Raw genomic sequence first — 11,858 nt, 5'->3', positions numbered from 1 at the left:
ATCAAAATACGCTTATTGGGATTTTTTTTACCAAAAATATGTAGCGGAATACAAATTGGCCTTAAAGGATGAAAACAAATTGATTTTTAATTTTTTTTTTTTTTTGGGGGAATGTTATATAGCAGAAAGTGAAAAATATTGTTTTTTATTCAGAATTGTCGCTCTTTTTTTGTTTAAAGCACAAAAAAAAAAACACAGAGGTGATCAAATACCACCAAAAGAAAGCTTTATTTGTGGGGAAAAAATGACATCAATTTTATGTGCAGCGTTGCATGACCGCGCAATTGTCCATTAAAGTAATGCAGTGCCGAATCTCAAAAAATTGGCCTGGTCATTAAGGCGGCAAATCCTACTGGTCCAGAAGTGGTTAATTATCACCTAATTAGCCACAGAACCTGTGTAATTAGTTTGTGTCCTGGTTTTAAAGGGATGAGGTGCTAACCCTAATCTGGGGGTGTCATTAACTTTGTATTGTCACTCCCAGCAGTTTGCATATGGCAGTGTGAACTGCCTGCGAGTCGGATGTGATGCGGGAACCCGCAGTGGATTCGCAGAGTTCCCGCATTGCACCAATCATAAGCTTTTTTTGATGGACTGTATATACAGTATATATATATATTTTTTTAAAAAAAAAGATGGACTCACAAACATTTATTACATATGGATGATTTTTACACTGTTTTCCGATATTTATTTATGCGCTATAATTTGAATGCACTTTATTGATGGAGAGCGCTGCACTTTTTTGTGACATTATGAGGTATGGTTTGTAGAATATTGAGGAAAATAATGAATTTGGAATAGGGCTGTAACATACCAAAATGTGGAAAAAGTGAAGCGCTGTGAATTCTTTCCTGGTTGCATTTAATATACAATATATATATATATATATATATATATATATATATATATATACACACACACACAAGCTCCTAAAATGCCTTCCCCATGCAGACTATGTGCCCCCTCCCCCAGCATATGTGGGGCCACCATTGGCAGTGGCCAGGAAGCAGGCTGCCTGTGTATCCCCAGGTTGTTTAGTAGTGTCTACATGAAAGAGGCACATTGTCCTCCAGTCCTCCCACGTCACTCCCCTCCTCCTCCTCCATGCAGCTAGGACTGTGCTGGCCTCCATGATTCCTCCACTGATCACTCAGGATGGAGGAGGGCTTGCCCCTTAATAGGCTGGGCTTCTCTTCTCCTGACGTCAGGGTGTCCCTGCATTAAGGCATGCATCTGATAACACCATCAGAAGATTAAAGCCATCCGACAGCCGGCCGATCAGCGAATTCCCCTGCACTGCCCCCCCTCCCCCAGCCTGACAGGCAGCCATCTGCACCCCGATCGTGCACCGCGTCCAACACCGGCATCTCTCTGCACACCAGCCAGCATGTCTGTAGCGGGCTTCAAGAAGCAGTTCCACAAAGCCACTCAGGTAAGGGACATCCGACCCGACCGACAATACACAGAGGAGGGTGGAGCCGATCGGCACTAATTAGTGACACGCAGGGATCATCTGCACTGCTGTCCTAGAGGCAGCGATCCGGGACACACAAGGTTAAATGTGGAGGAAATCTCCATGCTATTTATAGACCCGTATATATAGGCAATAATCAGCTGCAGTGCTGGATCCAGATATACATATATATATATATATGAGACATGCAACTTGTACACCCCACCACTCACTGCTCTTCCTCTGTGTAGGGAGCACATAGATAAAATTCCATTTTCTTGCTTGACAGGTTGATACCTGATACTCACATTTGGATTTCCCCTGATTTTTAAACAGATCAGAGTTGTATACATTTTTTGTATATGTAGATAATAATGAGACAAAGGAATGCTCCTAGATTATTTATTGATTTATTACAGGTATTGATATAGCGACAGCATTTTACATGTTCAAGGTCCCCAACTCGCATAATGTTGGAAATAGGTGTGAGGTGTGTGTGTATATATATATATATATATATATATATATATATATATATATATATATATATATATAGTCACACGTATATACAAATGTGTATATACACACACCCCCATCCAGAATTTGTATGGATCACACATATATACAAATGTGTGTGTGTGTGTGTGTGTGTGTGCAATATATACACCACTCCTACCCCCCCCCCCCCTTTCATCATCACCAATCCAGAATCTGTATGGGATATATATATATATATATATATATATCTCAATCACACCAGCCAGAATTTGTATAGGACACACACACAATCCATCAAGAATTTGTATAGGACACACACACACACACACCCCCCTACCATCCATCCATCCAGAATTTGTATAGGACACACACCATCCATCCAGAATATGTATAGGACACACACACACACACACCCCTACCATCCATCCATCCATCCATCCATCCATCCATCCATCCATCCAGAATTTGTATAGGAGACACACACCATCCATCCAGAATTTGTATAGGACACACACAGACACCCACACCATCCATCCATCCATCCATCCATCCAGAATTTGTATAGGACAGACACCCACACCATCCATCCATCCATCCAGAATGTGTATAGGACACACACAGACACCCACACCATCCATGCATCCATCCAGAATTTGTATAGGACACACACAGACATCCACACCATCCATCCATCCGTCCATCCATCCATCCATCCATCCATCCATCCATCCAGAATTTGTATAGGACACACACCATCCATCCATCCAGAATTTGTATAGGACACACACCATCCATCCATCCATCCATCCATCCATCCATCCATCCATCCAGAATTTGTATAGGACACACACCATCCATCCAGAATTTGTATAGGACACACACCATCTATCCATCCATCCAGAATTTGTATAGGACACACACCATCCATCCATCCATCCATCCAGAATTTGTATAGGACACACACCATCCATCCATCCATCCATCCATCCACAATTTGTATAGGATACACTCCCCTCATGTATATGTGCATTTATTCCTGTTGTCTTTATATATATATATATATATATATATATATATATATATATATATATATATATATATATATATATATATATATATATATAATATATATCTAAATCCATAGATCTAAACATTGTAGCGACTTGGTGTGTTGTCACATAACTGTATCAGCTGTGTCTTGTTGATCCTTGGTCATGACATGACATTATATAATAAGTCCTCTATGCATGCTGATGCCTCAGACCTGCAGGAAAGGACAGTGTTTGTGTTGCCCGTAGCAGCCAATCCGGTTTTTGCTGCCATTTCCTTTTCTGCACAGGAGCAGGAATCAGCATGGCTGTTTTAAAAAGCAACAACATGTTTCTTTTCCTCCAGTGGTCCCTGACTGGGAATGCGAATGCATATGGTTTTCATTATGTAAGAGAAAAAAAAATGTAAATGTGTGCATGAGATCATGTAAAGAATGTGAGTGCACAATTATGTATCTGGCTCTTCTTCCATGCTGCACGTAATATCGGAGATTAAGAGATGGCAGGCTTGCATTGGGAGGATTACTGTATTCTGCAAGGCTGTGGTCTCTGTTTGCTGCTCTAGAGGGATTTTGAATTTGAATTAGAGGCCGCAGCGTGTCTGCAGTCACTGAGCGCTTGCCTTCGGGATGCTCCTACAGAGGTGACCTCCTCAGCTCCTTCCTGCTTGCCAAGACTTCATGCGGAGCTATCTGATAACAGCTACATTATTAAACAGGTTACTGGATTGGGTGGCTTGGTGCTGTTCTGCAGCGAAGGACGTGATGTTGCGTTTTGCTTTTTTCTTTTTTTTTTTCTGCCGAATGAGAATTGAAATGTACATTTTCCACCATTGCAAATGCTAGATTTTCTTGTGCAGCAGCTTCTGATGGAGGACTTGTGTGTTGAACCTTTGCCTCCTCCATAGTGTTTGTCATGTTCATTATATTTAGCAGTAGAAAGCCTGCCTGTGTGTTGGCGAGTCTTGGGAAGACAAAAATAGAAATGCAAGTTTCCCCTAGCAACCAAGGGAAGTGACAAAATCCCTGCTAAAATCTGCCTCGTTTCAACATATGGTGTTAATAGACAAAGCTATATTTGTCAACTGTGTTTTCAATAGAGAAACAATGTAACTATAGCCTACAGGGATGGTTTTGGTTTAATATGCATATCTGACATCATCGCTATAAAAGTGTTTTGTACAATTCAGAAGCATGTTATCAGCACCCGTAGTTCTCATTTGTCTTCTACTAGAACCACGATTTCTTGGTTAATACAAGTTGATATAAGCAATACATCTACTTTTTATTATTTTGTAAATAAAAAAAAAAAAAGCACTTTACATCTATATTGCACACTCACATCAATCCCTGTCCTCAAGGAGCTTACAATCGAATTCATACATGCACATACTAGGGCCAATTTAGATAGGAGGAGGCAATTTACCCACCGGCATGTCTTTGGCATGGTGCAAGTTTCTTTCCTGCAACCACAGGTTGCAAGAAATTCACACCATTCCCCCATCAGCACTGCCAGTGCTGACGGGAATGCCTCTTGCCAAGCAATTGTCTGCTCCCCACCGGAAGAAGACTGTGATTATTGCTAGCGGCTATAGCACCCACTAGCGATGATCACAAGAGAATTCAGCAGGCTGGTTGTACCCAAGTTGATCAATCAACTTGGTATATTCAGCCTGCCCATTAACAGTTCAAATCGCGTCCGCTTCCTGCTAAACCGGTCGAGATTCAAACTGTGTATGGCCGGACTTTTTACTGTCGGAAGAAACCAGCGTATCCAGAGGGAAACCTACACAAGCACAGGGAGAGCATGGAAAACTCAGTCCACGTATGGCACTTTTCCACTGCAAGTACCGGCTCGGCTCCACTCGGCCCTGCTTGGCTCTGTTTGGTTTTCCACTGCATGGAACCGCATGGTACGGTGTTGGAATGGTTCGGTACGGTTTGCTTTTCCACTAAAGTAAAGTGGGTGGGATAACAATGATTCTCTGACCAATCAGTGGCTAGTAGTGACAAACAGTCAAGGCTGCATGCAAAGGATTGTGGGATATGGTACCGATACGGCCCTCTTGTGGCGCTTTTCCACTGCATGGAACCGAACAGTTCGGCTCGATTTTGTGCTTTTCCACTGCATGGTACCACATGGTATGGTGTTGGAACGGTACGGCGGCGCTTTTCCACTACATGGAACCAAACGGTACGGCTCGCTTAAACAGTACCACCTCAGTTGTGGTTCAAAGAGGGCCGTACCGGTACCATATCCCACAATCCTTTTGCATACAGCCTTGACTGTTTGTCACTACTAGCCACTGATTGGTCAGAGAATCATTGTTATCCCACCCACTTTACTTTAGTGGAAAAGCAAACCATACCAAACCGTACCGAACCGTTCCAACACCGTACCATGTGGTAGCATGCAGTGGAAAACCAAGCAGGGCCGAGTGGAGCCGAGCCGGTACTTGCAGTGGAAAAGCGCCATTGGAACCACAACCGAGGTGGTACAGTTTAAGCAAGCCATACCGTTCAGTTCCATGTAGTGGAAAAGCGCCGCCGTACCGTACCGAACCGTTCCAACACTGTACCATGCAGTGGAAAAGCGCAAAAGCGAGCCAAACCATTCGGTTCCATGCAGTGGAAAAGCACCAGTAGTGTCCTGCATCAGCCTTTCGAAACCTTTTCAACACAGAGGAACACTTGAAATAATTTTCTGGTCTCAGCGAACCACTGCTCAAAATAATTGTATCTACAAATCATGATACATTATTGTGATAGTAAGTGGGAAGAATGCTTCTTTTGTGTTCATTTGATCTCTAAAAAGACCAATGGTGTCTGTGGGAACTTATCTGAGAGGCAGAAATGGCTCATTACTCAAGAAACCCCTAGCAATCTCTGGAGGAACCCTGCTGTAGATCATCCCTGTTAAAGTCATCCTAAACTGTTAGGTCCCTGTTAATAGAGTACCTGGGCATTGTGAGGCAGGCCAGGGGCCTTAAAGCCATCAAATTCCTCATTGCTACAAAAAGTGGCCATCCAATTTCAGCGTTTTGCAGACATAAAACCATGCTTTGTATTGCCATGTCAGCACTTCCCGTGCTGACCATTTCCAAGGTAGGATATACTCTAGATAAGGGACCATAGTTTCCACCACATGGCCTGTCATTGTTGCCTGGCTTTTTATGCAAAATTGTCCAAATGGCCAAGTGTGTACTCCATTGCTCGTGCAGAAATGTTTCAATGAATTTCAACAGAAGCCCTGTCTGCAAAAGTTAATGGATCTTTTGTTGAAATTAAAGTGGAACTTCACTCCCAGTTAATTATTTTTAATCCTCATGCTGTTAGCATTAGTAAATAGAAAAGTATATCTTCTCTACTTGTTTTAAACTTTTTTTTTTTTTTTTTTTTCTTTTTTTTTTACCTTTACATTTCTTCAGTTACTTCCTGGTTTCTTGCCTATGGGAATGATGGCCTACATCCCAGGAGTCTTCAGTGAGGGAGGAGAGGAGGAGGGGTTATCTCAGCTAAGCACACCCTCTTATGTGTATGCATGAGCTAAGGGCAGGTGGATGCTAGGAAGTAAATGCTACATACAGGGCTCAACAAACCCCGGGCGCCAGGTTGCATTTGCGACTAGAATTAGCGACCTGGCGCCTGGGGTGCCCTGCAGGAGGTGTCCTGTCCCTTTTGCGCCCCCACCTCCTCCCCGCGTGCACGGACTTCCGCGCCGTCCGAAAATTGAATTGAATATTAAAAATAAATTAGTGTATTTGGTTTGTGGTGCTCAGATGCATTGAATATTGGCTTTAATGGAAACTGTATCCCATGTGCCTACTGATTAACTAAGTAGAAAGGAGACCTGGTGGTATTGGGACACTGCAAAGTGAAGATCACCAGAATTGCGGTTTAGGTCATTTTTTTTATCCTATTTAGGAAATGCTATTCATGAAGAGGGGAAACCCTGAAGGAGTAAGAGTATTACAAGGGCATGTGTCAGCTAAATTAAAGGTGGATTGATGTTGTTGGCCTTTGAAATTCACATGAGTCATGTAAGCTAACATGCTGGCTTTAAGTCATGTGATCTGAATTCAAAACTCCAGCAAACCAGCTTTTTTTAGTTTCTAAGTGAATGTAGGGGATGCAAACTGTGGCCCTCCAGATGTTGCAGAACTAGAAGTCCCATGAGGCATAGCAAGACCCTGACAGCCACAAACATGACACCCAAAGGCAGAGCCATGATGGGACTTGTAGTTTTGCAACATCTGGAGGACCACAGTTTGCATATCCCTGGTATATATTATCGCCCCTGAGTAATCTATTAAAGTGGATCTATCACTTCTATTTGCAAAATAGTAACACAAGTGTGGCACTATGATCAGTTTTGTACTACACAATTTTCTTGAGGCTGATGTGTGTTCCATATTAGCATTGTAAGACCGCTATTGTTTGGATGATCAAGAACTGTGATTATATGGCAGTGAATATTCTACAAACCAAAATGTTCCTTTATTGAATTGTTGACATGGTACAGAGTTCAAAATACATTCCATGGTACAGTAACAGTACAGATTGTGACCGTATTACCAGTACAACATCTGCTTTGAATAAAAGAAGTTACTCAAACCTACACAAATGCTAGATTAGGGCCCTCAGCCAAAGACAAATCTCACATCAACCAAGATAGGGCAAAGCCCAGTGCCGCAGTCAACATAGGCATGTGAACTCCACCACTAGGCTGCCCATGGCTGCCATACCCTATCAAACATGGCAGTAAATATTTCAAACTATCATTCTGTGTTGTGTGAAGGAACGCTTGGTCATCTGAAAAATAAAAATTTTAAGATGGTGACTAGTTGAGTCATCTGTGAGCTTCTTGGAACTCTTAGGGATGAGATCTAAGCTGTATCAGAACCATCAATCTTTAACAGCCATTATATAGTGATCCCACGTCACCCTGTTGGATTTTTTTTGGTAATGCTGGCCATAAACAGATTGAAATTCTTCTCATGGGTGGCCCTGTCAGCAGCACCACTTGGCTTGACAAAAAGTCAATTTTTCAGTCAACTTTTGACACAAAGGAGCCAGGTTGCAAAGTGTAAGCTGAAGAGCACTTGCATCCAATCGGATGCAGTCACTGATAGGGTATTCTGACAACTGTGGGTGTAACCGTCAGGATACAGCAGCCAGAACTGCGGAGTAATCTGTCCATGTTTAGCATGTAGAGGCTTATTGAGTGATTTCTCTCATTCAGCCCTTGGGGATTTCCTTTTGAGGAGTCAAATTCTATGATGGTGACAAGGAATTGTACTCCCCCCCCCCCCCCCCCCTAGGGGAATAAAACTATAGTGGTGAGAAAATGGGGTTTTTATAGCCCTACATTTTCTCTATGGGATGGGAGCAGGTTTAATATTTATAATAAGAAGTCTTATCATACTGTGTGGTAGCGTTAGGCTGAACTTTTGACCTGGGCCAGGTCAGTTTCAAACTTCCCGCCCAGAATCAGTAGGTATCTGGGCAGAATTTACATTTTTTAATTTTTTCCCGCTCTTGGGAGCAGTATCTCCAGGCAGATCAGCGCGTGGAGCTAGATTCCCGCCTGAATCTTCCCGCTTCTGGGGGCTAACCAGCCTCAGCCAGTTTCGATTCGGGGCTATTTAAGGGTGACTGCGGGGCTCCGAGTCACTCCATCACCTCAGGAGCTTCAGGAGCGTTTCTCTCCCCACCCCCCCTTCCCAAAAAAAAAAAAAAAAAAGGGAGTTTTATATAACTAGTTTGTCGCGGCCGGTTATAAATTGTTTGACTTATGGCTATCGCCTTAGCTAGAGTGCTTCGGTGGATGTAATTGTTTTATGGTGATTGAATAGTGAGTTGTTGGAAAATGTTGATTTTAAAAAAAATTAAAAAAGATATTTGGTAATAAAATTATATTGTAATGTTATTTATTGTCAGCCCGAGCCGTGGTGGCTGGGCTGGTTCTGGACGTTTTTAAAGTGAATTTTTAAACAAAGTCTAAAGTATGTTTTTATTAAAGTCGTGTTAAAAGTCAATAATAAAAAACCAGCCGCGGCCTTTGTCCAAACCTTTTTCTTGTCTGGTGTTATTTATTTATTTATAAATATTTATAATTATATTATAGGTTTATTTAACTTAAGTTAAGAAAAGGGACATCCTGCTTCCCATTCCCATAAATGAGATTCTACTTTAGGAGTTGAAATCTATGATGTGGTGAGAAGGAATTGGTTTCCACCTGAAGAGTAAAAATCTATAATGGTGCACAGAAATGGGATTCCATCTGAGGAGTAAAAATCTATAATGGAGAGAAGAAATGGGATTCCACCTGAGGAGTAAAAATCTATAATGGTGAGAAGAAATGGGATTCCATCTGAGGAGTAAAAATCTATAATGGAGAGAAGAAATGGGATTCCACCTGAGGAGTAAAAATCTATAATGGAGAGAAGAAATGGGATTCCACCTGAGGAGTAATAATCTATAATGGTGAGAAGAAATGGGATTCCATCTGAGGAGTAAAATTCTATGATGGCGAGACGGAATGGGATTCCACCTGAGGAGTAAAACTTTGGGATGGAGAGAAGGAATGAAATCCCACTTGAGGAGTAAAACTCTATGATGGCTAGAAGGAATGGGATTCCACTTCCGGAGTAAAACCTGATGGTGGTGGGAAGGAATGGGATTCCACCTGAGGAGTAAAACTCTAGTAGTGAGATCCCCCTCAAGAATCCTTGAGAACCAAAAACAGTCCACAAATATTTTTAGGTTCACTGGCATTTAGCCTAGATTCAAACTAGTGTGGGTTGTTAACGCATACATATTTGTGTGTGTTCCTGACCCGCACCAAGACACGATGCACTTAATTCTTAATGGCACCTCAATGCATCAGCACCAAATCGCATGGTGCCGCTAGATTTTAAAAAAGGGTTGAGGACTTCTTTTTCCATGTCTTTCATGGGTACAGCAGCCTATTCAAAGGAATAGGCTGCTGTATACAAGACACGTGCACACAAATTTGCCGTAGTTTTGTGGACCAACACTTAGCAAAGCCTAAACTTGCAATTTAGGGTGAAATGACCCTAAAACACAATGGCTATGTAAAGTAATGAAAAGATCATGCCTACCAACACTACAGTATGCTTCCTGGAAAACTTTGTGACTGGGCTATTGTAACGAGCCATTAAAAGCAATAAAAATAGCTGTGGTTGTACTGTATCTGCTTTTATCCCCTTACCGTCACTTCAACCTAGCTGCCTAATGGCATAGTGAACAATACTTGGCATACAATTCCAGCTACATTTTAGACAGATATTGAAAAAAAAATCCAGGTACTTAAATATAAAATCTAATTAAATACATTTTTACTTCCATGTAACATAGGGCACTGATTCCGTATTAACATTGGCTTCCTATGACACTCAGCGAAGCAGCACGAGGAGCAGAAGGGTCTCCCTCATCAGGGCTTCGTATAGCGAGAACAAGTGTACCTGCTTACAATTTTATTGGGGGATTTGCATGCAATTTTGTGTGTCGCATAGGGCACGCTGCCTCATGCACGTTTGTCGCTGAAAAGAAACTCCTACACCTTTTTTTCAGGTGTCCACCTTCACGCAATTTGTAAAGGCGCGGTTTGCTGCGTGAAAATCACGGTAGAATCGCATTGAGTTTGGTTGTGCGGGGAACGTCACTCAAAGTGTGAATGGAAAAATTATCATTCCTGAAGTTCCGCTTGAATTACTTGCCGGCCAGCTGCCGTAGTTTTACAGTGGCAGGTCGGCTCTATTACGTGAAACGACGTACCTGTACGTCGCTTCGTGTAAACAGATAGCGGGGGCAGGCTCATGCCCCCGGAGGCGCGGTCACGCGCCGATTGGAATGCACCGGTTGGCCCAAGTGGGAACCAGTGGGTCTGGCGGATGTGATGACCGCTGTCAACCCGTGATCACTCCCCATTGAGACAGAACGGCAGTCTGCCAAGGTAAAGGCATACTGCAGTTCTGTCAGAGATTAACACAGGGATCCTGTGTTCCTGCTATTTTGGAACACAGGTCTCTGTGTTCTTCTAGTGAGCCCATCTCCCACACAGTTAGACAGCATCTCCTAGGAGCACACTTAACCCTCTGATCACCCCTGGTGTTAACCCCTTCCCTGCCAGTATCAGTACAGTAACAGTGCATATATTTTAGCACTGATTACTGCATTAGTGTCACTTGGCCCCTCAAAAGTGTCAGTTAGGTGTCCGATCTGTCCGCTGCAATGTTGCAGTCCCGCTAAAAATCACTGATAGCTAACATTACTAGTAAAAAAATAAATAAATAAAAATTACCTAATATCTATCTCCTAGTTTATAGACGTGATAACTTTTGTGCAACACCGATCAATATACACTTATTGGGATTTTTATTTTACCGAAAATGTGGCAGAATACATATTGACCTAAATTTTGATCTTAATTTAATTTTTTTTTTTTTTTTTTTTTTTTTTTTTAATTTTATTGGATGTGTTTTTATAGCAGAAAGTAAAAAAATATTGTGGTGTGTGTGTTGTTTTTTTTTTTTTTTTTTTGGTGGTAGAAAAAAGGACATAGATTTTATTCCGGTACAGCGTCGCACGATCGCGCAATTGTCAGTTAAAGTAACACAGTGCCATATCGCAAAAAATGGCTTGGTCATTAAGGGGGGTAAAACCTTCCAGTCATTAAGTGGTTAAAGTGGTCCTACAGGCAGAATAAAAAATGACATACAGTATATGATGCAGTCTGCCACTAGCATCAGTTTTCTGTTACAGGGTCTCTTCTGTAACTTCGTTTTTACCTGTTGATCCTGGTCTTGTTTTTCTAGCTCCTTCAACAGACCA

General features: G+C 42.0%; 1 protein-coding gene across 1 annotated transcript in view; it reads left to right on the top strand.

Annotated features, from left to right (window-relative positions):
• The first annotated feature begins 1,040 nt into the window (after window positions 1-1,040).
• SH3GL2 (SH3 domain containing GRB2 like 2, endophilin A1) overlaps window positions 1,041-11,858 on the top strand; it is a 219,846-nt gene continuing 209,028 nt past the window's right edge. Inside the window, exon 1 of the mRNA XM_082272789.1 lies at window positions 1,041-1,435. Coding sequence (XP_082128915.1) covers window positions 1,391-1,435 — 45 coding nt within the window. The 5' untranslated portion in view covers window positions 1,041-1,390. The remainder of the gene's footprint in view (window positions 1,436-11,858) is intronic.

Source organism: Pelophylax lessonae, assembly GCF_965119305.1.
Source record: "Pelophylax lessonae genome assembly, chromosome: 1".
In the NCBI taxonomy this organism is placed as follows: Eukaryota; Metazoa; Chordata; class Amphibia; order Anura; family Ranidae; genus Pelophylax; species Pelophylax lessonae.
The sequence above is the reverse complement of the archived record's forward strand: the minus strand, read 5'-3'. Positions and strand labels throughout refer to the sequence as shown.